Here is a 21,495-nt window from a genome sequence, read left to right on the forward strand (position 1 = left end):
AAAAAGATTATATTACTAACAGTCTTTTTCTTCTGTGTGATAGAACATGGACCAATGGACGATGAGACAGTCGTCCCTGGAGCTGCAGTTGATGATCAAACAGAGCACAAACAATGTAAGTAGCTATTTTTAGTGCACCTGAGTTTTGGGGGGGTTTTTTAAGAAGAGGGAAGAAAAATTACTATGTTGTCTTTTGGCCTTCTCAAACCTGAAAGTCTGAGCCACGGTTAGCATTTTTGTTACATTGTATAAATTTGATGTAGAACGATACCTGACATACCTCTTTCCTGTTGTGAAAGCTGTGTCTCTGCACAGGACATCCTGTCCTCTTGTATCCCCTCTCTCTCATCCTCTCAGTTTTTTTGAGTATTTTCCAACTAACTCTTCATAAAGCCATTGTCTTCTTCTCTTCCCACGTGCTACTGCGGCTGATTTTGTTATGATGTCTTGTTTATGAACAAACTGAAACATACACCGACACCTTTCTCCTCTGAGCACGGCCACCGTCACTCTTTGTCCCTAAACTTCAAACACACACAACTCAGTAGGCAAGTTTTCATTAACTCTCAAGCTGCGCAAATTGAAATGCAAATGTAAAATCCACCTAATGGAAACCTGTCAGTTTCAGAAAAACCCCCATTTACCACGTAAAAGGTTTTGCACTCGCATGAGGTGGTATTCCAGGCAATTTGAAATAGGCATATTTTGAAAAACTGCAATGGAAACACTTTTTTCACTCTATCATGATGCTATGGCTACGTAGTTTTTGGTAGGAACAGGAAGTGTTAATGCATCGCATAACTCTTCAAAAGTTGAGTGGATCATCTGGAAGTTCTGAATCCACAATTCCTCTGTGAAACGATGGACTATCACCTCCCAGAAATCCCACATATGTGGCCACTCCCATGTATAAGGGGCTCGCCCCACCATTATAGCTCATATTCGCCTATGTCACCTTCGATAGAAATAATGACAGCTGGTGCAGTGGCTGCAACAGAAACAAAGCTGCTAATGTTCGAAACATCCGTCGCCATGCTTCTTGGAATGTTATTGTGAGAGCAGAAGTCGCATTACATCGCTCTGTGGAAACAGTCATCTCACAGTTGTGTTTTGTCTGCATTTTGAAAATAACACTTCAGTTGTGCACAAATCTGTAACGGAAACCACCCACCTACTGATGCACTACGCTACTCTTCTTACTCGACCATAACCTGCCAAAACTTACTGTAATAGGTTTGAAAGTCCAAGCCATCCAATTTGAACGAGGTTTGTCTGTTTGGTTCTGATCAAACTGAAAAGTCCAAAAAGGTCCAGACCAAATGAGGTAGGTGTGAAATGAACCTATTAAATTGATCTTCATATTTCTGGTTTATTTTCCAACAGGAGCTTTACTCGCTCTTGGAGAACATAGCCAAGGCCACCATAGAGGTATTTCAGAAATCAGCTGAGATGAACTCCAGTAACCCTTCAGGGAACGGAGCAGCAGCACAAGGTGGCTCCGCATCCAACAACAACAACAGCACCACCAGCAAGATGAAGCCAATTTTAAGGTATATACTTATCTGTCTCCTCCAAGGGCTTTTTCTTAAACAAGTTTCTTTGCTTTTATTTTTTCAACAACAGGCTAAAATGCTCACAGTGACCTTAAATTGAAATAAACATTTATTTTCCTTTATTTGTTTTTGTTTATAGTGAGTGATGTTGAAATCTAACGTGTTTTGTTTGCGCCGTGTGCTGCAGTTCATCAGAGCGATCGGGCGTGTGGCTGGTGGCTCCGTTGATCGCCAAGCTGCCCACCTCAGTTCAGGGCCATGTGCTGAAGGCAGCAGGAGAGGAGCTGGAGAAAGGACAGCACCTGGGCTCCTCCTCACGCAAGGAGAGGGACAGGCAGAAACAGAAAAGGTACATTGCATATTTCTTCAGCACTGGAATAAATTGGATTTATCTGGTCGTTCGACAAAGTAAAAGTCACTTTGCTAGTGTCTGACAAACTGTCTGACAGAAGAGGCATTTTCATTTTGTGCCCCTCTCACAGGCTGTGCAGGATTCAAAATAAAATCAGCCAGCCATCTGAACATGATTTCCTCTTTATTAAATTATTTCTCCCTCCTCAGTATGTCTCTGCTGAGCCAGCAGCCGTTCCTGTCTTTGGTGCTGACCTGCCTGAAGGGGCAGGATGAACAGAGGGAAGGCCTTCTCACTTCCCTCTACAGCCAAGTGCAGCAGATTGTTACCAACTGGAGAGAAGACCAGTACCAGGACGACTGCAAGGCGAAGCAAATGATGCACGAGGCTCTCAAACTACGTCTGAATCTTGTAAGAACTTCTTGATCACCACAGCCAGCTTTTACAGCACAGCATCCCTTGCAATATGAAGTCAGTCTCTAAGAAGTCTTGTACTCTTGTTAGGTACAAGTTGTGCATGTTGACTTTTGGCTCTACATTTTGAACCTTAATCAGGACATAACTGTATACTGTATACATACTGTATACATAACTGTACTTTTTCTTCTCCTAACAAGGTGGGTGGCATGTTTGACACGGTGCAGCGCAGCACCCAGCAGACCACTGAGTGGGCGGTACTACTTCTTGACATCATCAGCAGCGGCACAGTGGACATGCAGTCAAATAAGTGAGTGTTGCTTAAAGAGAAAACTCCATTCCACACATTATTCCTTTTAATTGGACATTTGAATTATTATTTCTAAGCACAGATTCTGTTGCCAGTTATAAGTCACTCAGTCTGCCTGGTTCTTAATGTTTGGCTTCTCTCCAACAGTGAGCTCTTCACGACAGTGTTGGACATGTTGAGTGTGCTGATTAACGGCACACTGGCTGCTGACATGTCCAGTATCTCTCAGGGCAGCATGGAGGAAAATAAGAGAGCCTATATGAACCTGGTCAAGAAGCTTAGGGTAAGGACAGCACACCTCTCTCACTCTGCTGAGTCTGAAAATGTGATTCTGCCTCTAAGATGTAGTATTTTCCTATATTTATAGAATGGTTGTCAACTCAGTTTTATTGTGCTCTGAAGTCTAGGAAGTTATAAAAGGGCACCTAAAAATGATATAAATGATAAATAGTGATGTGTTAAAAAGTGATAAACCACAACAATTTCAGGTTAACAAAATAAAGGGATAGCACTGTCGCCTTGTGTACAAAAGTACACTTAGTCAAGGTATATTCTAACTACATGTGCCTTGATTAGCTTATTTCAAAGATGTTGAATATATTTATGTAGAAATTAGTCAAAAAAATTACTTTTACATAAACGCTACACAAACACTATATCTACATCTACATAAACACTATGCAACTTTTCAAACAGTAGCATATTATGATTTGTATTTTGTCTAAATTATTGTATTAGGTATTTACTTAGTTTTTTAAGGAACACATGCTGTACATTTATTGTCTGAATTTGTTTTGCACTGTATGTTGAGCCACGTCTGAGATGATTTTCTGTGACGACAGACAAGTTTTCTGAATTTGAATCTGATTATTTGTCATAACCATGAACCTTTCTTATTTCCACAGAAAGAGCTTGGGGACCGGCAGTCAGAAAGTTTGGAAAAGGTTCGCCAGCTTCTGCCACTGCCCAAGCAAACCCGGGATGTCATAACCTGTGAACCTCAGGGCTCACTAATAGACACAAAGGGGAACAAGATCGCTGGATTTGAGAAGGAGGTACGTGGTTTCTCGCACACTGATGTAACTTGACATCAGCCTGCAAAGCTTTACACATTTCAGTGTGATTTGTAGCTATATTTAGCTGTACGATTAGTTGTTTATCACTCAGCCTGTCATGATAACTCAAGCTATGACTTATCGTACGATATATGGACACAACTTTGATCATTTTTCTGACAGCGATATTGCCCGTTGTGTTTACATGTGTTTGTCTACATAAGAATTTTGCCAACGTTTTAGCCAGCATGGTGCCAAAATTAAACAGCAGGGTTCCTGAAGATTTTAATACCTGGGGGCAGCGATTCTCCCTTTTTCCCTCTCTTCACTTGTGCAAATTAAAAAAAAAAAATCATAGACGACACAGCATAACTTACCAGTAGCCTGCAGCTACACTTTTGGAGTAGAAGATGCACAGTCCTGATAGTTATCGGCTTGCCCCCCACCTGACAATGAGCCAAAAAGTTTGACAGTTGTAGTTTTAACCCTGAACAACTTCATCCTCCACTCTGTTCATCCACCAGCAAAACGCCCGGCTCAGTTTACTGAAGTAACTGTGGTATTCCCGAGGCTTCACTAAGCTTGTTTATTAGTTCCAAGAGACATTAAATTAATGTTAATTATTTATTTAATAATATGTAAAATATTTTTCGCAAATTCCAAGTCCAGTGTCTGAATTTGTAAGATAAAGTTTATTGCTCTTTGAAAGGGTGTACTATTATTTCTACAAAAGTAGTTTTCATGTGAGGTATAGATATCACATAGCTCTACTCCATCTTTAAAATCAGATGCAGAAACAAAATTAAGAAGTTTACAGTGAATTCCAATATGTGTAGAGACAATATTAAGTAACTGAGTGGGAGGAAAATAATACAGAATGTAGAGAGAAATTATTGAAACCTTAATAACATAATTCCCTCGTTCAAGGCCATAAACAGTCATAAGCCATCTGCAGTATCGTGGGATGTTTGATATTATAGGATTATATATAGGATAGGAACACTTTTTCCATTAACACTTGAAGTCAATTGAGCATTCAACATTATCTTCACATTTGATCTTAAGTTAAATAAGATCACTGTGTCTCTGTGTCACCAGGGCCTTCAAGTATCAACCAAACAGAAGATTTCTCCCTGGGATGTCTTTGAGGGTCTCAAACACTCTGCCCCTCTCTCCTGGGGCTGGTTTGGTACGGTGCGCGTGGACCGCAAGGTCACCAAATTTGAAGAGCAGCAGCGTTTTCTTCTCTACCACACCCACCTGAAGCCCAAACCTCGTAGCTATTACCTGGAGCCGCTGCCCCTGCCCCCTGAAGAGGAGGAGCCTCTTACACCCGTCTCCCAGGAACAAGAGAAGAAGATGATAGAGCCGGTGAAGCCAGAGAAGAGTGTTCCCGCCGTCTCCTCTGACTCGACCAAGAAGAAATCCAACAAGAAGAAGAAACCTCCGTCGGCAAAGACAGAGGTCAGTTATGTTTATCATTTTTTGACATTATAATAATTTAGTTTTACTTAGTGGACTGGCCAAAAAATGCTGGAATCAGATTTAAAAGTAATTCATATTTATACCTTTTTCTTTCTAGGACTATGTGAACCGTACACCAGGCGGTGTGACCTATGGGACTAATATGCCTCCTGAGCTCATGCAGAACCACCCATATGGCAGGCTACCCTACAGCCAGCAGCCCATGAGCATGTACACACAGAACCAGCCTCTACCTCCAGGTCAGTTCATGGTGTATTCTCCCATCATTATCATCTTCATCAGTAGCAGTATGACACACTGGTTTAGTGTTTAAAGAAAGCTTTTCTTTGGTTGAAACTTTGTCTGTGATTGTGGTTTTTGCCATTTTTGTTTCTACAGGAGGTCCAGGTTTAGAACCTCCATACAGACCTGTCCGCAACCCACAGATGAACAAAATGATGCCCACTCGGCCCAACTACCCAGGCATGATGCCCGGTATGCAGGGAAGCATGCCCGGCATGATGGGATTGGACAAGCAATACCCAATGGGTTATAAGCCCCAGCCTACCATGCCACAGGGCCAGATACTGCGGCAGCAGCTACAGGTCAGACTGGTGAGTTAGTCTGCGCTGACAGGTCAAGCTACTCCTGATAGTCAGGTAGAGGTGACCATCTATAAAATATCGCAGAGTTATCTTATGGAATGAAAATGTTCATTTACTGAATTCTTCTGTGTCATCGTCTGTGCACAAAAAGAGTTTTTGAAAAGTTCTGCTGTCAAAACATCTTATTTGGATCAAGAATGATCAATGTTCAAAATGATTATTTGCACTTTTATTTTTTAACCCTATACTTATATTGTGAGTTTTAAATTTTTATCAACTAAACGTATTGATGTTTTGATTGCTTGCATTTTACTATCAATATGTTTTCCTGGGTGTGGTCTTCATATAAACCAGTATAGGTGTCTACATCACCCTCACATGCACATTTATATGTTTTATCCTCATCATGCTTAGTATTATGTGAAAAAACTAAACTAAACTAAAAGGAGCAGCTTTCAAGATGGAGCACATTCTCTGTTTGATATCTGATTTTAAATTCAGTTTAAAGTCTAAAAAGAGGATGGTCTGATTGTTTTAAGTACCAAGAATGCCCTCTAACTTGGTAGAGGACATTGACTCTTTGCTATTCGCTGACTTCTTGTTACTCTTTTCAGAATCAGAGCATGTTAGGACAGCAGATTAGACAAATAACACCGAACCAACCATATACTTCAATGCAGGCATCTCAGGTAAGTGTATTTTTGTTGCTTTTCTTTTGTTTTTCCATAAAATTCATTTGCGATTTAAAACCTGCACCAAGACTACAACACACCACTATAGGCCTTTTTTGTCCTTAATCTCAACCAGGGGAAAATAAAGTCCATATTTTCAGAACAGGGACCTCAGACTGCTCGAGCTCTTTCATTTATGTGCAGTTACAGGCGAATGCTGATTGATTGATTACCAATGTTTCTCGGAAAACACTGCACGCAGTAGGTGACCTTCCACCTTCTCTTTGCCTATTTCTGTCTCGCTCTGCCTCTCTCTCAAACACACTCAGGATGGAGGGACTCAATGCAGGTTACCTGATCTGCGCTTCACTACAAACCCATTTAAATTCAGTAATTGTGTTATTTATTTGGAAAAAAATAATACATTAGTAGTGACCTCCAAAAATAGTGGAATTACAGTAACATGTTAGTTTGTAATGTGTGATTCCCCGCACTGATCATGTGACACCTTAATATACACGCTAATGCTAAAGAATTTTAAAAAGCTGTTGAAACAGGGTTTTGTTCATGCTGCAGCCATCGTCAAATCATTTTCTGTGTTCATGTTTCACACAGAAAAGTCTTCACAGGTGTATCTACCTTGCCTATGAGTTCTGAAAATAAATAATCCTGACTCAGACAGACACAGTCAATAAATCAATAACGGTGTCCTTCTCTGTCTTGCTTTTAATCAACATTGTCTCTGCTTGTTCAGAACATATCTCAGGGCTATACCACATACGGATCACACATGGGGATGCAGCATCCGTCCCAAGGTGGTGGTATAGTTCCTTCCTCTTATGGGAACCAAAACTTCCAGGGCTCCCATCCTGGAGCCAACCCAGCTGTGGTGGATCCTCTTCGGCAAATGCAGCAAAGGCCCAGTGGTTACGTTCACCAGCAGGCTCCAGGCTACGCGCACAATATGCAGAACACACAGAGGTCAGTCGTGCTGCAACGAGGGCTGCTGCTTTGTTAGCTGCCTAGCAGCACTCTAAAGCCAGATTGCAGAGGTTTCACATTGTTATAATCACTTCCACACACCTGTTTTAAATCCATGAGATCATCTCCTTTATTAGTGTCTTATCTGCTTATACACATGGTTATTTCTTTTACTCTTAATATTCATCTGCTTATATGGGCTTAATTCTCTTATCCCAATTTTATTTATTTATTTAGGAAATAGCATTTTTGAACTTGCACCCTCATATGCTCTTGTGCGCAGTGCTATTTTATTATTTGTGCTTAAACGCTCTTAATGTTCCTAATGTTGGTTATGTCATAAGAGGGCTGGGGGGGCTACATGGGTTTTTGACATCTTATTTTATTCTGTAAACCTTTTTATCTGGGAAGCAGTTTTTGCTTGAGCTTTTAAAAGTGCGATATAGATAGATAGATAGATAGATAGATAGATAGATAGATAGATAGATAGATAGATAGATAGATATTGTTTTATTATTATTATTATTATTATTATTATTGCTTTTGGTGTTCACACATGTCGAACTATTTGTCCTCTTCCTGTTCTATAAACTTCAGGTTTGCCCACCAGCCCCTCCAGCAGAATCCCATCATGCACGGTCTCAGTCACATGGGAGGACAGGGCGTCCACCCAGGCTTGAGGCCTAATCAGATGCTGGCAGAGCAACAACAGCAGCAGCAACAGCAGCAGCAACAGGCAGCACAGCAACAGCAGCAGTACCTCAGACAACAAGCACTCAGAGTACGTCACTCCATCATCATTTGTAGCCATGCCGGGGCTGAGTTTATTTCGAGGCTGTTTGTGTGTTTAAAGTCTTAAAAGGCATTGAATACATTAATTTAAAAAAAGGCCTTCATTGGTCTTAAAATGTCTAAAATCAGTCTGTTAAAAGTCTTAAAAATGCAAAGACATTGGAGATAGGATGTTATGAATTGCCTTTTCCTGATGTTGCATTTTAAAATCACAAAATAATTGGTAACATTAAAAAAAGAAAAATCCCACATACAGAGTGTCACACACAAAATCAGTATTAAAACTCATTTACAAATGCTAGATATCTGCCAATTCTAAACACATCTAACTTTTTCACTGAACCGTTACAATATGTTTGGGAAAAAAATGTTCTTAACTCTGTAAGAAAGCTTGGTCCATATTTTTTTCTTTTCAGTTTAAGTTATTGTAAAATTGTTCTTAAATTTCATTTGCATTAAAAAAAGTCTTAAAACTTTCTACATTTAATTTGCCTCAAGATGTAGGAAGCCTAATTAAAGAGTGCTTTACAAGTAAATAAAAGTAAAAAATGTAAATGTCTGTACCTCAAACACTAACTTTTATTTCTTTCCTGTTAACACAACAGCAGCAGCAGGCCCAACAAGTTCAACAACAACAGCAGCAACAACAGCAACAGCAGCAGCAACAGCAGGTCCAGCCCCAGCAGGTTCCCCCTCAACAGCAGGTTCCACAGCAGCAGCAGCAGCAGCAGGTGTCAGCTGTTCCACCTCCGGGACAGCAACAGAACCAGGGCCTCGGCATGCAGCCACTGCCCCCACAGCAACCCATGGTAGGTCCGGTCCAGGTTGGGTTCTTTTAGTGTCTCGTGTTAGCAGACATTTTTAGTAGTGGTGTCTGTCACAGACAGTTTTACTACGTTGACTTTGATTGATTTCTTTGAAGCCTCCTTTTGGTGCATTGAAGATATTCTGACACCCAGAAATGAAACAGCTACTTTTTAAAAACTAACAATAAAAGTCATCACGTTGCCTTTAAACTAGATGCTTTTCGGTGGCCAACTCTTAAAATCGGGGACATTGTTGAGGACACTGAAACTCTGCATGTTAGGTGTATTCTCCTTGTACGCTATAATCAGTGAACATCATCGGCTGCCTAAAATGTTGGGAATCAATTCTAAAAATCAATCTAAATCACATTTTGCTGAATGTTTGCTATCGGTGTTACTTGTATAATGTTTAAAACATCAGAAATTGATGTAATAACGATGTGTGTGTCTCTGTTTTAGTTCCCACGACAGGGAATGCAGCAAACTCAACAGCAGCAGCAGACTGCAGCTCTGGTCAGACAGCTGCAACAGCAACTATCAAGTGAGTCAAAAACTTTTAAATGTCATCCTCCCCTCATTTATGTGCTGTCATTATTTCCATCTCTGTGTCACGATGAACAGATTTAATTTTTTATAATAAAACTTCCCCACTTTTTTTCCAGATACACAACCAGGACAGGGCACCAACTCATATTACTGATCGTGCTCGTTCTTAGTAGTGTGTGAAGAACAGGCCCTCTGTATGTGAGGAGGCCCAGCTCTGTAGATTGGCAGATGAATGTGTCCAGTCCCGGGTAGGCCGTTGGGAGGGGAGACTGTTCAAGGCACAAAGGACCACCAAACCGATGAACCAAATCCCATCTCGACCAGTGAGGCACCGATCAGAAAATATCTCGACTTCAGCTGTGTAATTATGGATTGCCGAAGGAGGGATCCTGCTCTGAAGTAAACAGATAATGGTTAATAATGGAAAAGTCTATGTAAAAAAGTACCAGAAATTATAAGAATAATGCAATTTTTTTTATTTTATTTCAATTTGTACAATTTTTTCAGTTTCGTGTATTTCTCATTAAAAAAATCATGTCAGTTTTTATGTCTTGTACTTGTGTTGGCTGCTTGTGTACCGTATTTAAAAACTGTCAATGAAGTATTTCACCATAAAGTGGAGATCAAAGGATTTGTCTGTCAAACAAGTTTGCTGACATGCAAGAAATCAGTTTTAAAGGTCCAGTGTGTAAGATTTAGGAAGATACATTGGCAGAAATTTAGGATCATTTTCATAAGTGTTTATTTTTTTTGTATAACCATCTGAAGATAACCTGTTGTGTTTTCATTACCTTAAAATGAGCTGTTTGTCTACACACAGAGCAGATCCTCGTCCACGGAGTTTGCCATGTGTTTTCTGCAGTAGCTCAAAAAGCTGGATCTCGGTAAGGCTAATCCCATTTCTGCGTCAGCCATTGTAGTTCTTCCACACACTTGGCTCACTGGAGAAGTTGGTTGCAATCTGCAACTTCACCACTAGATGCGAGACTATTTTAAGTGACACATTCAAAGTTTCCTTATACCAAGTTGTCGTTTGTGTTTTAAGTAATTTTTAACGTCTCCTGTTCAGATGAAATTAATTTATATAATTTCAAATGAAGATGCTCCTGCTCCCTTACTGCTATGACAAGTAAAAATGTCCACTGTTAAAATAATGTTAATACGAGATGTCCCTAAATGTAAACTCACCAATACTATTGTTAAAGGTATAGGTTGTCACGCCCTGACAGTTAACTATCAGAGAGTGATGGGTCAGTGAAACACTTCTGAGAGATTTAGTGAAAGGTTTTATTTCTTCACCGGTGGAATCGGTGTACAGGGAACATAAAACAATCCCTCATTTCAAGTTTGTTGCCTTTTTTGTTTTCTTAGGTTTCTGTTTGTCTACATTCTGATTTTCCAAGCGACTAAAAAGCACTCCAGAGTCAGATCCGAGTGCTCTCCCCTCGAAGGGACAGTCCATTCCCCGATGTCTCGGCAGGAAGCTCACATGTGCCCAGCTCCTCTCGCCTGGTTGCACCCCGAGTCTGGACAGCAGCTTGTCAGAAACGCCTGGCACTACTGGCTGGAGGAGTGTCCCATAAATCCTCAGGCATTCAAGAGAGACATGGATGATTGTGTCTAGCCAGCGTTGGTCTTTATTGTCCGTCCTGTCCAGCTTCCACGGTGCATGACGCTGCACAAACCCGTTGGTCTGCCTCACACAGGCAGTGACGGCCTCCAGAGCTTTGTACACATGCATGCTCTCATAGTGCTGCTCCACCACAGCGGGGAGGTTTCTCACAGCATCCAACATGTGGTAATCTTCAGCCACAGCCCTGCCTCCCTGTTCAGTCGGGAAGGACTGAGGGCAGAAAGAAGGGTAGACCTGAGCTGGGTTTAGAGCTGGAGCTGTGCAGCGGTTCAGCAGACCTCCCAGAGAGTCAGCAAGCTCCGCGTTCAGCAGCTTCATAACTTTGTTGTCGGTGTAATCGCAGTCTGAGTCTGGGACACCCTGACGCAGAAGAAAGTACCTCATACCATCCGTTGTGAACATCTGTGATCGCTCAAGAGGATCCACCACGTTACCCAAACTTTTCGACATCTTCTTTCCTCCGACCGTCCAGTGAGAGTGCACATGTATCGTCTGCGGCAGCGGCAGTCCGGCTCCCAGAAGAAAAGCCGGCCAGTAGATGGCGTGAAATTTTAAAATGTCCTTTCCAACGATGTGGTGGGCCACGCTCCACCATCGGTCGTGTCTATCTGGATAGCCGGCTACTGTGAGGTAGTTAATCAGAGCATCAAGCCACACGTAGATAGTTTGTTCAGCGTCACCCGGCACAGGGATTCCCCACTGGAGGCGGCTTCTCTGGCGGGAGACTGAGAGGTCGGGAAGGTCTTCCTGCAGCCACTGGAGAACATCCTGGTAGAAACGCTCAGGCTGTACGGCCCGGGGATTTCCTCTGAGCCAGTCGAGCAGCTGAGACCGAAATGCAGAGAGACGGAACATGTAGTTCTCCTCTTTCATCCACTCCACCTGTAAAATAATGAAGACGTGATTGAAGTTAAATTGAGATAGTAATAATGCACAAGCTGTGGATGTGTGATCTGATTTCTGTTTCAAGGAAAAACGACATATTTTGGGAAAATGACTTTTCACTTTCTTGACGAGACCAGGATGAGATAATCAGTAATGTTAATTTGGGAATTTTAGGGACCTAAGACACAAAGCCTACGGTCAGCTGTTGGTCAGTGTCTGGCCATTGGGGAGCATCTGTCATCCCAGTTTTTGGCGAAGTCTGTTGGTGAATGAAATCACTGATTTGCAGCTGAGCTCCATGCACAATGTGAAAATGAGAAACAGTGAGGAAAGCAAACAAAGTCAAGAGGGCGTGACATCAAAGAAATCTTGTTCTATTCCATTGGCTGTCGTCTTTGTTGTGTGTTTAGGTGCAACTTTTTGGCTGTGGCACCGGCAACGTGAGGCAACGCAACTGTCAGCATTCAACACCACTGGTTCTTTGATGTCGGTTTGGTGTATCTGGACCTTTAGATTTTTAAGTGTAGGACCGAGCCAGGCTGCTTCATATTACTTTCTTAAACTTTAGGAACTTGAGAGACTTTTTTAAAACAAGAATGCTCAAAATTATTGCGTTTGAGTGTGAGCAATCCTGAATTTTAGTCCTTTTAAAACAACAAAAAAACACCAGATTCCACATTTGCCATAAGAATGGCACCTTGTTTTCAGGCCCTCCCGGCCCTGTGATCGTCTTTCCAACCCCACGCCCCCGTTCTGTTATAAATGTCTAGTCATGAAGCTAAAGCCGATATAACCCTGAAAACATACCATAATGTGTGAGGTGTGCTTTAAAGTTTACTTTATAAAAACACACTTGTGCTATTATCTCAATTTCGTTTGAATTACCTTATGGCCACTCTCCAGCGATACCTTGATCTCCTTCCCTGAAGAGTCCAAAGCATCAGCCACCTGCGACGGCGTGAGGAAGCTTTCATCTTGTGTGGAGTACCAGCCTTCATAACTCCCCTTATAGATGAGCCCTTTGCTCCAGAGCACTGACCAGAAATGGTTGACGGCGTCACGGTGTCTCTGCTCGGTGGTTCTTATGTAGTCTGTGTACGATATGCTGCAGCTGCTGAAGAGATGCTTGAATCTGTCAGACACATCGGTGCAGAAGGTCAGGGGCTCTTTTCCTGCAGCTTCAGCAGCTTGCTGGATCTTCAAGCCGTGTTCGTCTGTTCCTGAAATGAAAGATAACAGCGTGTTTTACAATTCAATGTGAAAATTCGAGAAAAGTGACCACCCAAATTTCCCGGAGCCCAACATTACATCATTAAATTGCTTGTTATATCTAACCAAAAACCTCAAAGATAATTAACTCATAATGACATAAAATAGAAAAAAAAGATGCAAATTCTCATATGTGAAAAGCTGGAAGCAACAAATATTTTTCATTTTTGCTTTAAAAAATGACTATTAATTTACTATTAAAATGTGCCAATTCTGTCAGTCTCTCCAGTTCTATTATAAATGCCATTTTCATACATATTATAATTTCTGTGCACTTAGGGACTGTTCATAATTTTTAAGGGGTTGTTATAAAACATGGGAGGCATGTCAAGTATTTTTTAAGCACTGGGAAGGGACTTGTGTTTTTTTATTTTGACTTATCAGAATCGATCAGTGATACTTTATTGATCCCTGGGGGAAGATGTGGTTTATTACAGTCACTTTTATGGTTGTAATTACGCCATTTATTATAGCCAGAAACTGTAAAAACAGAAATTATAAGTTTGTCAAGTTTCCAAAAGTCTTTGATAACTTGCATGGCGAACGCATCCTTTGTCAAAATCAGTTTATTCAACGTTTAATTTATTATTATATGATTATTTATGTTGGAAATGTATTATTATAAGATTATTTATGTTGGAAATTTATTGTTATATGATTATTTATGTTAGCTCTCAAGGAAAAAGTATTATTTTAATTTCAGGGAGGGACCAGATTAAAAAAAAAGTTACAATAAAGCACAGTCCCTTATTTATGCTATAGGCTTTAGAGATCCATGTGACAAAAACGTCAGTTCCTGGATAGTGAGCATGACATGCAATCAATAGACTAAAATGTTTCATATATTTTGGTGAATGGAGCATTTACCTGTTGCAAACTTTGAGTTGAAGCCCTGCAGCAGCTTGTACCTGTGTAAGCAGTCAGCTATCACCGCTGAATATAAGTGTCCTAAATGAGGAGAAGCGTTGACATAGAAGATGGGAGTGGTTATGTAGTAACTCCTGTCGTCTCTGCGGGACTGTGTGCTCGTGTGTCTCAACACAAAGACCCTCTGATGTCTCCATAGAGCTGAAACTGGTGAGAAAAACCTGTGAAGAGCCTCACAGCCTCTGGTGACAAACAGCAAGGAGGTCCTCATCGCTTTAAAGCAGGTGATGCCACATGAAGTCACCCAAACGATGTTTAGTCCCGAGAGTGCGGTGATGATTTGGTAAGTACTAGTCATTCATTTTGCAAGCTAAAAGACAATAACCACTATCGGAAAATTACTGGAATATCTTAGAGTCATCCTACCTAATATTATCGATTAAACTGTCAGAAATATTTGAATTTTAAGCGATTTTCCTCAACCAGCAGCACATGAGTTTTGCTTGCTTGTCAAGGTTAGCGTTCCTTCCGGGTTCTATGTCCAATCAAAACGCTGCATGATGCGCAACGAACACCAACCACCAATCAGGTTACGAGGGCGGTCTTTGCAACGTGCTGCAGGAGTTGTCTATTTTATTTACTCTTTCGGTTAAAGTTGGCCTGACATGACGTTTTAAACTAGTCAAGCAGCACATTATTAACGAGAGAATCTCTTGAATTTATGGGGATGGGTCGGGGAAGCCCTTTTTTTAACATTATTAACCCTTTGAAACCTGCATTAACATCACTTTTCTTGTTCTGCGCTCAGACACCTTAACAAGTATTTTAACCTTCAAAAGCTGAGGAAATCTGTTTGATTTATTTGACAACACGATAAAAACGGCATTGAGCATCCTGACAGGAACTGCTCTTCAAATTGCAATAAACTGCTAGATAGATGATGGAAAATAGTTTTAAAGACGCGAGAGAAAATGTCCAAAAATATATATTTAGAATTATCATAATTATAAATCATTTTAGAGAAGTATTGTTATTTTTAAGCACTTTTTGGGGTCTTTTCTTTTTCACTTTTTTCTTCAATTTTCAGCTATTTTTTTTTTTGTACTTTTACAATTTTTTGTGTCATTTCTTTATAAGTTGTTCATTGCTTCTTACCTATGCTTTTGAAAGACATCAAGCCAATATCCTTAGGTCTCGAAGTAGAAGAATAGTGTAACAGAGCTGAGACAGATCACAGGACAAGGCATACGCATGCAATATAAAAAGACAGGGTAAATGAATTATAATAAAATGTTACAAAGAATGGACAAAAAAAAACAAAAAAACAAAAAATATATTCTGAAATACTAAATGCATTCATACTAAAACTAATGCAGGTTGCAGGCAATTTGTCTATTTCTGTAATATAATATCCCCTGTCTCGTAAAAATACAACTTCACTCTCGTAAAATTACGACTTTTTTGTCATAAAAATACGACTTTATTCACGTATTATTACAACTTCATTCTCTTAAAATTATGACTTTTTTTTTTCGTAAAATCACAACTTTATTGTCGTTATTTTACAACTTTATTATCCCAAAATTATAACTTTATTCTTGTAATATTACGACTTTTTTGTCATAATATTAGGTCTTTATTCTCGAAGTCTCAAAATTAAAAAAATCCTCATTGTAGCTCTAAGACTCAGTTGTACGTGTACATTAAAAAATATATTTTTATTGATACATGTATTGATTTGTTTTTTAATTGATTTATGTATTGATACATTTTTATTAATATATTTTTCTATCGATCATTTATTATTATTTATTATGTTCTGTGTAAATGTCAGTTATCTGTGCTCTCATGTGTGTTTGTACTCCATTTACGTGACATATTTTATACATAGGCTATTTTTATTAACCAAAACTGTGGGTGAGAAAAATAACACATATGTGAAAGTCTCCTCCCTTCTTTAGTTGCCTAGGTGATTTACCCGGAAGTGCCGGGTGACGGCCAGCCAATCAGCTGCTCCTCTCCTTCCTGTATGTCAGACGACGAATGGGGTTGACGTGACAACGGAGGTAAAACACTTTAGAAACTAAGTTGTAGCGGCAGTTAAACAGTGTATTTAACTTAACTAAACCAAAATTAACTCAGATAAGACGTTCATTTTCAATCTCTCGGCATCTCTAGCTGTCTAAAAAGCCACGTTTAACGTCTTCGCAGTTGGGAGAGTAAGCTTATCATGTGATGTTTAACATGGGGCGCCTGTTACTCAACTAATGACAAGTTCCCGAGAGCTCCGTTTCTTGTAGACGTCATCTTTTTTTTTAATCAAACGCTGGGACGTTATTTTGTGATTTAACGTTATTTCAGATGGAAGTGAACCGTTTGGACTTTTACATTGGTCTCTCTCTGGCTGTGAGCTCGAGCGCTTTCATCGGTGCCAGTTTCATCCTGAAGAAGAAAGGCCTGCTGCGATTGGCCAGCAAGGGATCAATGCGAGCAGGTACTGCGAGAGCCATCACAATGAAACTTAACTTTAGCAGCCTTGAAATGTTATTTTGAAATTTAAATGTTCTGAGAGATGTAAAATAAGTAAATAAAAGTAACACAAGTAACGTTATTTAAAGGTAGCTACTTTTCATGCTGTATTTAACCCTGATCGACGTCAGCTTTCTTGTGTCTAGCATTATGACCTTTTCAAAACTGAGCAAATTGAATTGTTTTCTTTTGAAAACACAGGGGAAAAGGAAGTGACCAGTGTCCCGCAAACTACAAGAGAGAAGAGAGAAATCACCCCAAAAGGGGGGAAATTACTAGAAAACTAAATTTACAATTATAATAATTGTATACCTAAAATTATGTTAAAGAAAATAAAATATTTTCAGCACTTTCTCTAGTTCATTTTTTGTTTGATTTATGGCTTACTTTATGTGTATTTTCTGGTAATTTTCTTGGAAATTAATTTTTGAATGAAATCAAAACAATTTGCTTAGGTTGCAAAGAGTTAAGAGTAGGTACAAGTATTTGGACACACTTGAGTTAATGTGCTTAGTTATGTTCCACCATGGTACTGGATACAGTCAGTATGTAGACATCACTGGGAAGGAAGATATGTCTTGATGGATACATAAGAACAATTAGAAGATGTGGGCATTAGCCTTGTCTGTGTAAACATGACATGACCTTTTGAAAAGTGTTTAAAGGAAGCTTAAGCCTTCAGCTTACATTCAATCAGGCAGTATTTTAAGTGAGCAACCTATAAGCGTAACTACAACATGTACTCCATTTTTGTTTTCTGTATCTAACAGGTCAGGGGGGGTATGCCTACCTGAAAGAATGGCTGTGGTGGGCAGGACTCATTTCAAGTAAGTGAATTATTTATTGACTTAGTTTTGCAAAATGGGCAAAGTGGTCAGCTGCTTTTTTTTTCATGTGGTGACACTCCTTACCAGCTGTGCTCAGAAACATTGTGGTCTTTGTATTTCAAAGTAGAAATGAAGCTCTTGTGGGTTTGGTATTTTTTGCTGGTGACGTTGCAGTTGAGGCAGCGCCCACACCATAGCTTTGAAGTGCACATTCCTCCAAAGAGCACATTTGCACACGTGGGTTGGAGGAGAATGATTTTCAAAATTTAACCAGCTGCACCAGCTGGGATAATGTGCATACCGATGATCTTGTTTTTATTCTAGTGGGAACTGGAGAGGCTGCTAACTTCGCTGCATATGCATTTGCGCCGGCTACACTGGTGACTCCTCTTGGAGCACTGAGTGTACTTGTAAGGTAATTGTTTGTTTTTTTTGTTGCATTTTTTCATGCCATTGATGTTATGATGACTTATCAGATCTTTGCTCAGTGTGCTACAGATACTCCTAGCCTTTCCAATACTATATCTTGTCTTATAATCAATTAATCCCTTAAAAAGATCAAAACTAATAATGATTTGATCCCACTAGCAGCCACTGTTTGTATAGCAAAGCCTTATACAGATTATTCCCCCCTGTGTTAGACCTCTATTATTGTCCAAAAGCTACGGAAAATGCATAATTGAACGACACTGTTTGACTGGGTGACATCAACATGAACATGGCCACTGGCAGTTTAATTTGAGTCAGTCCCATATACACCATCCTGGTGATGTATATACTCACAAGCACATGGATTTCCAACCTTTTTGGATTGTGAATCCTCTGAGGGTTTAAATGATCTTGTGATTAGTCAGCTTCACCTTTGGACCCTTTTAGGAGGAGGTCAAAGTAATGTCTAATTTTGACACCTTATCACAGTTTATTGCCTTAGTGTGGAAGTGAACGGTGAGCAGTTAAAGAAGTACTTCACCCACAAAATGTCTTTTTGTAAATCAGTTAGTCATGCCTGTGTTACCTCGACTTTGTGAAGAAAACATTTGTCTCACATGCCTCCACAGAAAATGGCGAACATATTGATTTATTGATTGATTGAGGACCATGTATAATGGTCATTTTGGGGGTGAAGGACTACAAAAGAAAAGTCAATAAAATGAATCTAGTTTTGTGTGACAAAAATCTTGTGGCCCCTAAGATTTAGCTTGGACCCCCTAGGTTGGGAAGTGCTGCGCTGGAGCACTAAATCTGCAGTGAAAAAGCCTAATATCTATTTACTCTAGTTTGAGCAACATTTCCTAAATACTACAGTGTCCAGCTTTTAAGGGAAATAATTTAGCCAATTTTAAATATATTTTTATACAGGCTTTTTTTAGACTTACTTTGTCACTAAGAACAAATTGAGTTGTAGATGAGAGTCACAGACAGAGAAATCAGAAATTATTGATGCGCACACTGTAGAATTACTGGTTTTGGTCTTTCCTTGAAATTTATTGAAAAAAAACAAACAAATGGAAAATCAGCAGATATACCTCTTTAAAATGTTGTAGCAACGTTTGAGCTCACTCTCTTTGTCTGAAACATATGTCTCTCCTTCCAGTGCTGTGCTCTCCTCTTACTTTCTGAATGAGCGGCTTAACGTGCACGGGAAAATTGGTTGTTTGCTGTGCGTCCTGGGCTCCACAGTGATGGTGATCCACGCCCCGCAGGAGGAGGAGGTCGCCTCCCTCAGCGCCATGGCCGAGAAGCTCAAAGACCCAGGTAGGACCAGCTCCTCATCAGTGTGATCTGATTAACCACGCTGTGGAAACGTTTTTTCAGCATACTAACTCATTCTTGAATGCTCCCACTAGGTTTCATTGTGTTTGCTGTGTGCGTTGTGGGAAGCAGCCTGGTTCTTATCTTTGCTGTGGCTCCGCGCTTTGGACAGAAGAATGTGCTGGTCTACATCCTGATCTGCTCTGTGATTGGCTCCCTGTCTGTGTCTTGTGTCAAGGGCCTGGGCATTGGCATTAAGGAGCTGTTTGCTGGGACAGCAGTGCTGAAGGAACCCCTGTTCTGGGCGTTAGTCATCTGCCTGGTAATCTGCGTCAGCATTCAAATCAGTTACCTGAACAAAGCCCTCGATATCTACAACACCTCCATAGTCACGCCCATATACTACGTCTTCTTCACCACCTCTGTCATGGCGTGCTCAGCCATCCTCTTTAAGGAATGGTTGAGAATGACCACTGATGGAATAGTGGGGACAATTAGCGGCTTCCTCACCATCATTTTGGGAATCTTTCTCCTCCACGCCTTCAAGGACATTACATTTAGCTGTGATTCCCTCCCACTCTACCTGAGGAAGGGTCCTCAGGGCTTCCCATGGGGGCACCAGCCTTATGTGGCTCTTCCCAGCCACGAAACACAAGCAGAGGATGAGGTGAAACTGCCCAGAGAGGGAGGTTCAAAGGGGGTCTGGGGTACACATCAGAGGACTCCTTGAGGGGACCAATAGTCTTGTCACTGCTGAGAAAAATGACTTATTGCAGTTTAAGCTTTAATGCAAATCACAGCTTTACGGTGACTATGTTTACTTGCACTAAATATTCAGATTTTTGCCCTTTTTCCAAAAAAAGACTATTTCTACTAGGCTGTTTACATGGCTTATGAAATGAGTGTTCCCCTAATATTCCCGTTTACATGGATACTCTGAGTAAACCATCTAAAACCAAGTTTCTTATTGTGTCAAAATGTGGTAAAGGGAACCAGCTGGAGCCGCTTGTGCCATTTTTACTCTGTGTCAAACTAGGAACTTTTTCTAAAAGGTTCTCCACAGTGGTGGACTTGGTCAGCCATGCAAACACAGCCTCCCTATTTTATTCCTTCAACCACGTTATTGAAATAGTCGGCATTGTGACATTGCACATATCTAGTCATTATCATGTTTTAAAGGCAGATGTATTTCTCCTTCCAACCAGAATAGATGTTTAATTTAGGTATGCATCACAACCCTTCCAATCTGTTGGCTTGCATACAATAAATCCATGACAATGCACAGAGCTGACTGTAATCAAGCAAGAGGCCGTAACTGCAGTGAAAATCCCAATTGAGGCACATATTCAGAATACGCTGTATTTATGCCCAGAGATAAATTTGAATAGTATCCGCATATTCCACGTCTTTATAAGAAAATTCTACATTTGGAAAAAGGCCTCTTTCTGAACATCCAAACGCAATATGCATATCAAATTCACAATATTGTCATCATCTGAATAATAGTTGAATATTAATGTGCATGTGAACTCAGTCAGTGACAAGATGGTTTATCTAATTTGAGTTTTAACTCTGTCTTACATAAAGCAATATGCACTGCGTAAAACAAACAAGTGAACAAAACATTCCTGTCAGCACACTGGATTTCATACATTTGATGTTCTTAGTTGAACATGATGGTACATCCACATCTTTAAAAAAAAAAGACAGGACAAAATTATATTATTAAGTATAATTTATATCAGTGTGAATGTTTGTTGCTCTGCTGTGAATAGTTTTTGACAGTATATCAACTTTAAAAAATTAATTGAGGGTTGACAATTCGCTTGCATAAACCAGAATGTGCCTTCTGTTACTCAAAACAATAACCTTGTTCACAGGTTTGCACTTCTCACCTTATTGGTACAATAGTATGATTTTAAAACCAGTGTTAAGGCAAAAAAAAAAAAATCTTTATTTGCCCTGAATGCATTTCAATCATCTGTTGGCGATGAACAAGTTTGAGTAATTCCTCGGATGAATTACTGTATTACCTCAATATTATATACAAACTTCACCAAAGAATGTTTTTCCTGTGTGGATTTATTCCCAACATGTGCCAAACTGTAACATATCTGATGTAACTTAACTTTGTGTATTTTATAATGCTGATTAAAACATAACTACAAGATAACATGACTG

At 40.0% G+C, this 21,495-nt stretch overlaps 3 protein-coding genes across 4 annotated transcripts in view; 2 read left to right on the plus strand and 1 right to left on the minus strand.

Annotated features, from left to right (window-relative positions):
* med12 (mediator complex subunit 12) overlaps positions 1-10,099 on the plus strand; it is a 34,366-nt gene extending 24,267 nt beyond the window's left edge. Inside the window, exons 28-43 of one of the 2 annotated variants that reach the window (XM_088080900.1) lie at positions 44-115; positions 1,384-1,550; positions 1,741-1,902; positions 2,115-2,316; positions 2,523-2,632; positions 2,780-2,915; positions 3,538-3,687; positions 4,786-5,151; positions 5,270-5,411; positions 5,551-5,756; positions 6,371-6,445; positions 7,182-7,408; positions 8,006-8,189; positions 8,806-9,009; positions 9,466-9,547; positions 9,669-10,099. In XM_088080900.1, the coding sequence (XP_087937026.1) occupies positions 44-115; positions 1,384-1,550; positions 1,741-1,902; positions 2,115-2,316; positions 2,523-2,632; positions 2,780-2,915; positions 3,538-3,687; positions 4,786-5,151; positions 5,270-5,411; positions 5,551-5,756; positions 6,371-6,445; positions 7,182-7,408; positions 8,006-8,189; positions 8,806-9,009; positions 9,466-9,547; positions 9,669-9,706 (2,523 nt within the window). In that variant the 3' untranslated portion in view covers positions 9,707-10,099. Of the gene's footprint in view, positions 1-43; positions 116-1,383; positions 1,551-1,740; positions 1,903-2,114; positions 2,317-2,522; positions 2,633-2,779; positions 2,916-3,537; positions 3,688-4,785; positions 5,152-5,269; positions 5,412-5,550; positions 5,766-6,370; positions 6,446-7,181; positions 7,409-8,005; positions 8,190-8,805; positions 9,010-9,465; positions 9,548-9,668 lie in introns of both variants that reach the window. The other variant, XM_088080899.1, reaches the window with a different exon arrangement.
* A 722-nt stretch (positions 10,100-10,821) lies between these two features.
* On the minus strand, positions 10,822-14,773 carry mars2 (methionyl-tRNA synthetase 2, mitochondrial). Its single transcript, XM_042493492.2, has 3 exons — positions 14,207-14,773; positions 12,956-13,290; positions 10,822-12,067 (listed from the first exon to the last, which is right to left on the minus strand). The coding sequence occupies exons 1-3, from the start codon at positions 14,562-14,564 to the stop codon at positions 10,889-10,891; spliced, it is 1,872 nt and encodes a 623-aa protein (XP_042349426.2). The 5' UTR covers positions 14,565-14,773; the 3' UTR covers positions 10,822-10,888.
* On the plus strand, positions 14,414-21,487 carry LOC121947961 (magnesium transporter NIPA2). The gene is made up of 7 exons (XM_042493170.2): positions 14,414-14,549; positions 16,168-16,272; positions 16,568-16,700; positions 17,506-17,562; positions 17,887-17,977; positions 19,157-19,317; positions 19,410-21,487. The coding sequence occupies exons 3-7, from the start codon at positions 16,568-16,570 to the stop codon at positions 20,042-20,044; spliced, it is 1,077 nt and encodes a 358-aa protein (XP_042349104.1). The 5' UTR covers positions 14,414-14,549; positions 16,168-16,272; the 3' UTR covers positions 20,045-21,487.
* The last annotated feature ends 8 nt before the right edge of the window (positions 21,488-21,495 follow it).

The sequence above is a fragment of the Plectropomus leopardus genome, chromosome 8 (assembly GCF_026936395.1).
Source record: "Plectropomus leopardus strain MGB_pleo_1.0 chromosome 8, ASM2693639v1, whole genome shotgun sequence".
In the NCBI taxonomy this organism is placed as follows: domain Eukaryota; kingdom Metazoa; phylum Chordata; class Actinopteri; order Perciformes; family Serranidae; genus Plectropomus; species Plectropomus leopardus.

What these genes read in the sequence shown, in the direction of transcription:
- mars2 (XM_042493492.2), bottom strand. Translation starts at nt 14,564, where the DNA reads ATGACTAGTACTTACCAAATCATCACCGCACTCTCGGGACTAAACATC. An exon ending in CAACTCAAAGTTTGCAACAG is followed by an intron (nt 13,291 to 14,206) that starts GTAAATGCTCCA and finishes CTTTCATTTCAG; the next exon opens with GAACAGACGAACACGGCTTG. An exon ending in CGCTGGAGAGTGGCCATAAG is followed by an intron (nt 12,068 to 12,955) that starts GTAATTCAAACG and finishes ATTATTTTACAG; the next exon opens with GTGGAGTGGATGAAAGAGGA.
- LOC121947961 (XM_042493170.2), top strand. Translation starts at nt 16,568, where the DNA reads ATGGAAGTGAACCGTTTGGACTTTTACATTGGTCTCTCTCTGGCTGTG. An exon ending in CAAGGGATCAATGCGAGCAG is followed by an intron (nt 16,701 to 17,505) that starts GTACTGCGAGAG and finishes TGTATCTAACAG; the next exon opens with GTCAGGGGGGGTATGCCTAC. An exon ending in GTGGGCAGGACTCATTTCAA is followed by an intron (nt 17,563 to 17,886) that starts GTAAGTGAATTA and finishes TTTTTATTCTAG; the next exon opens with TGGGAACTGGAGAGGCTGCT.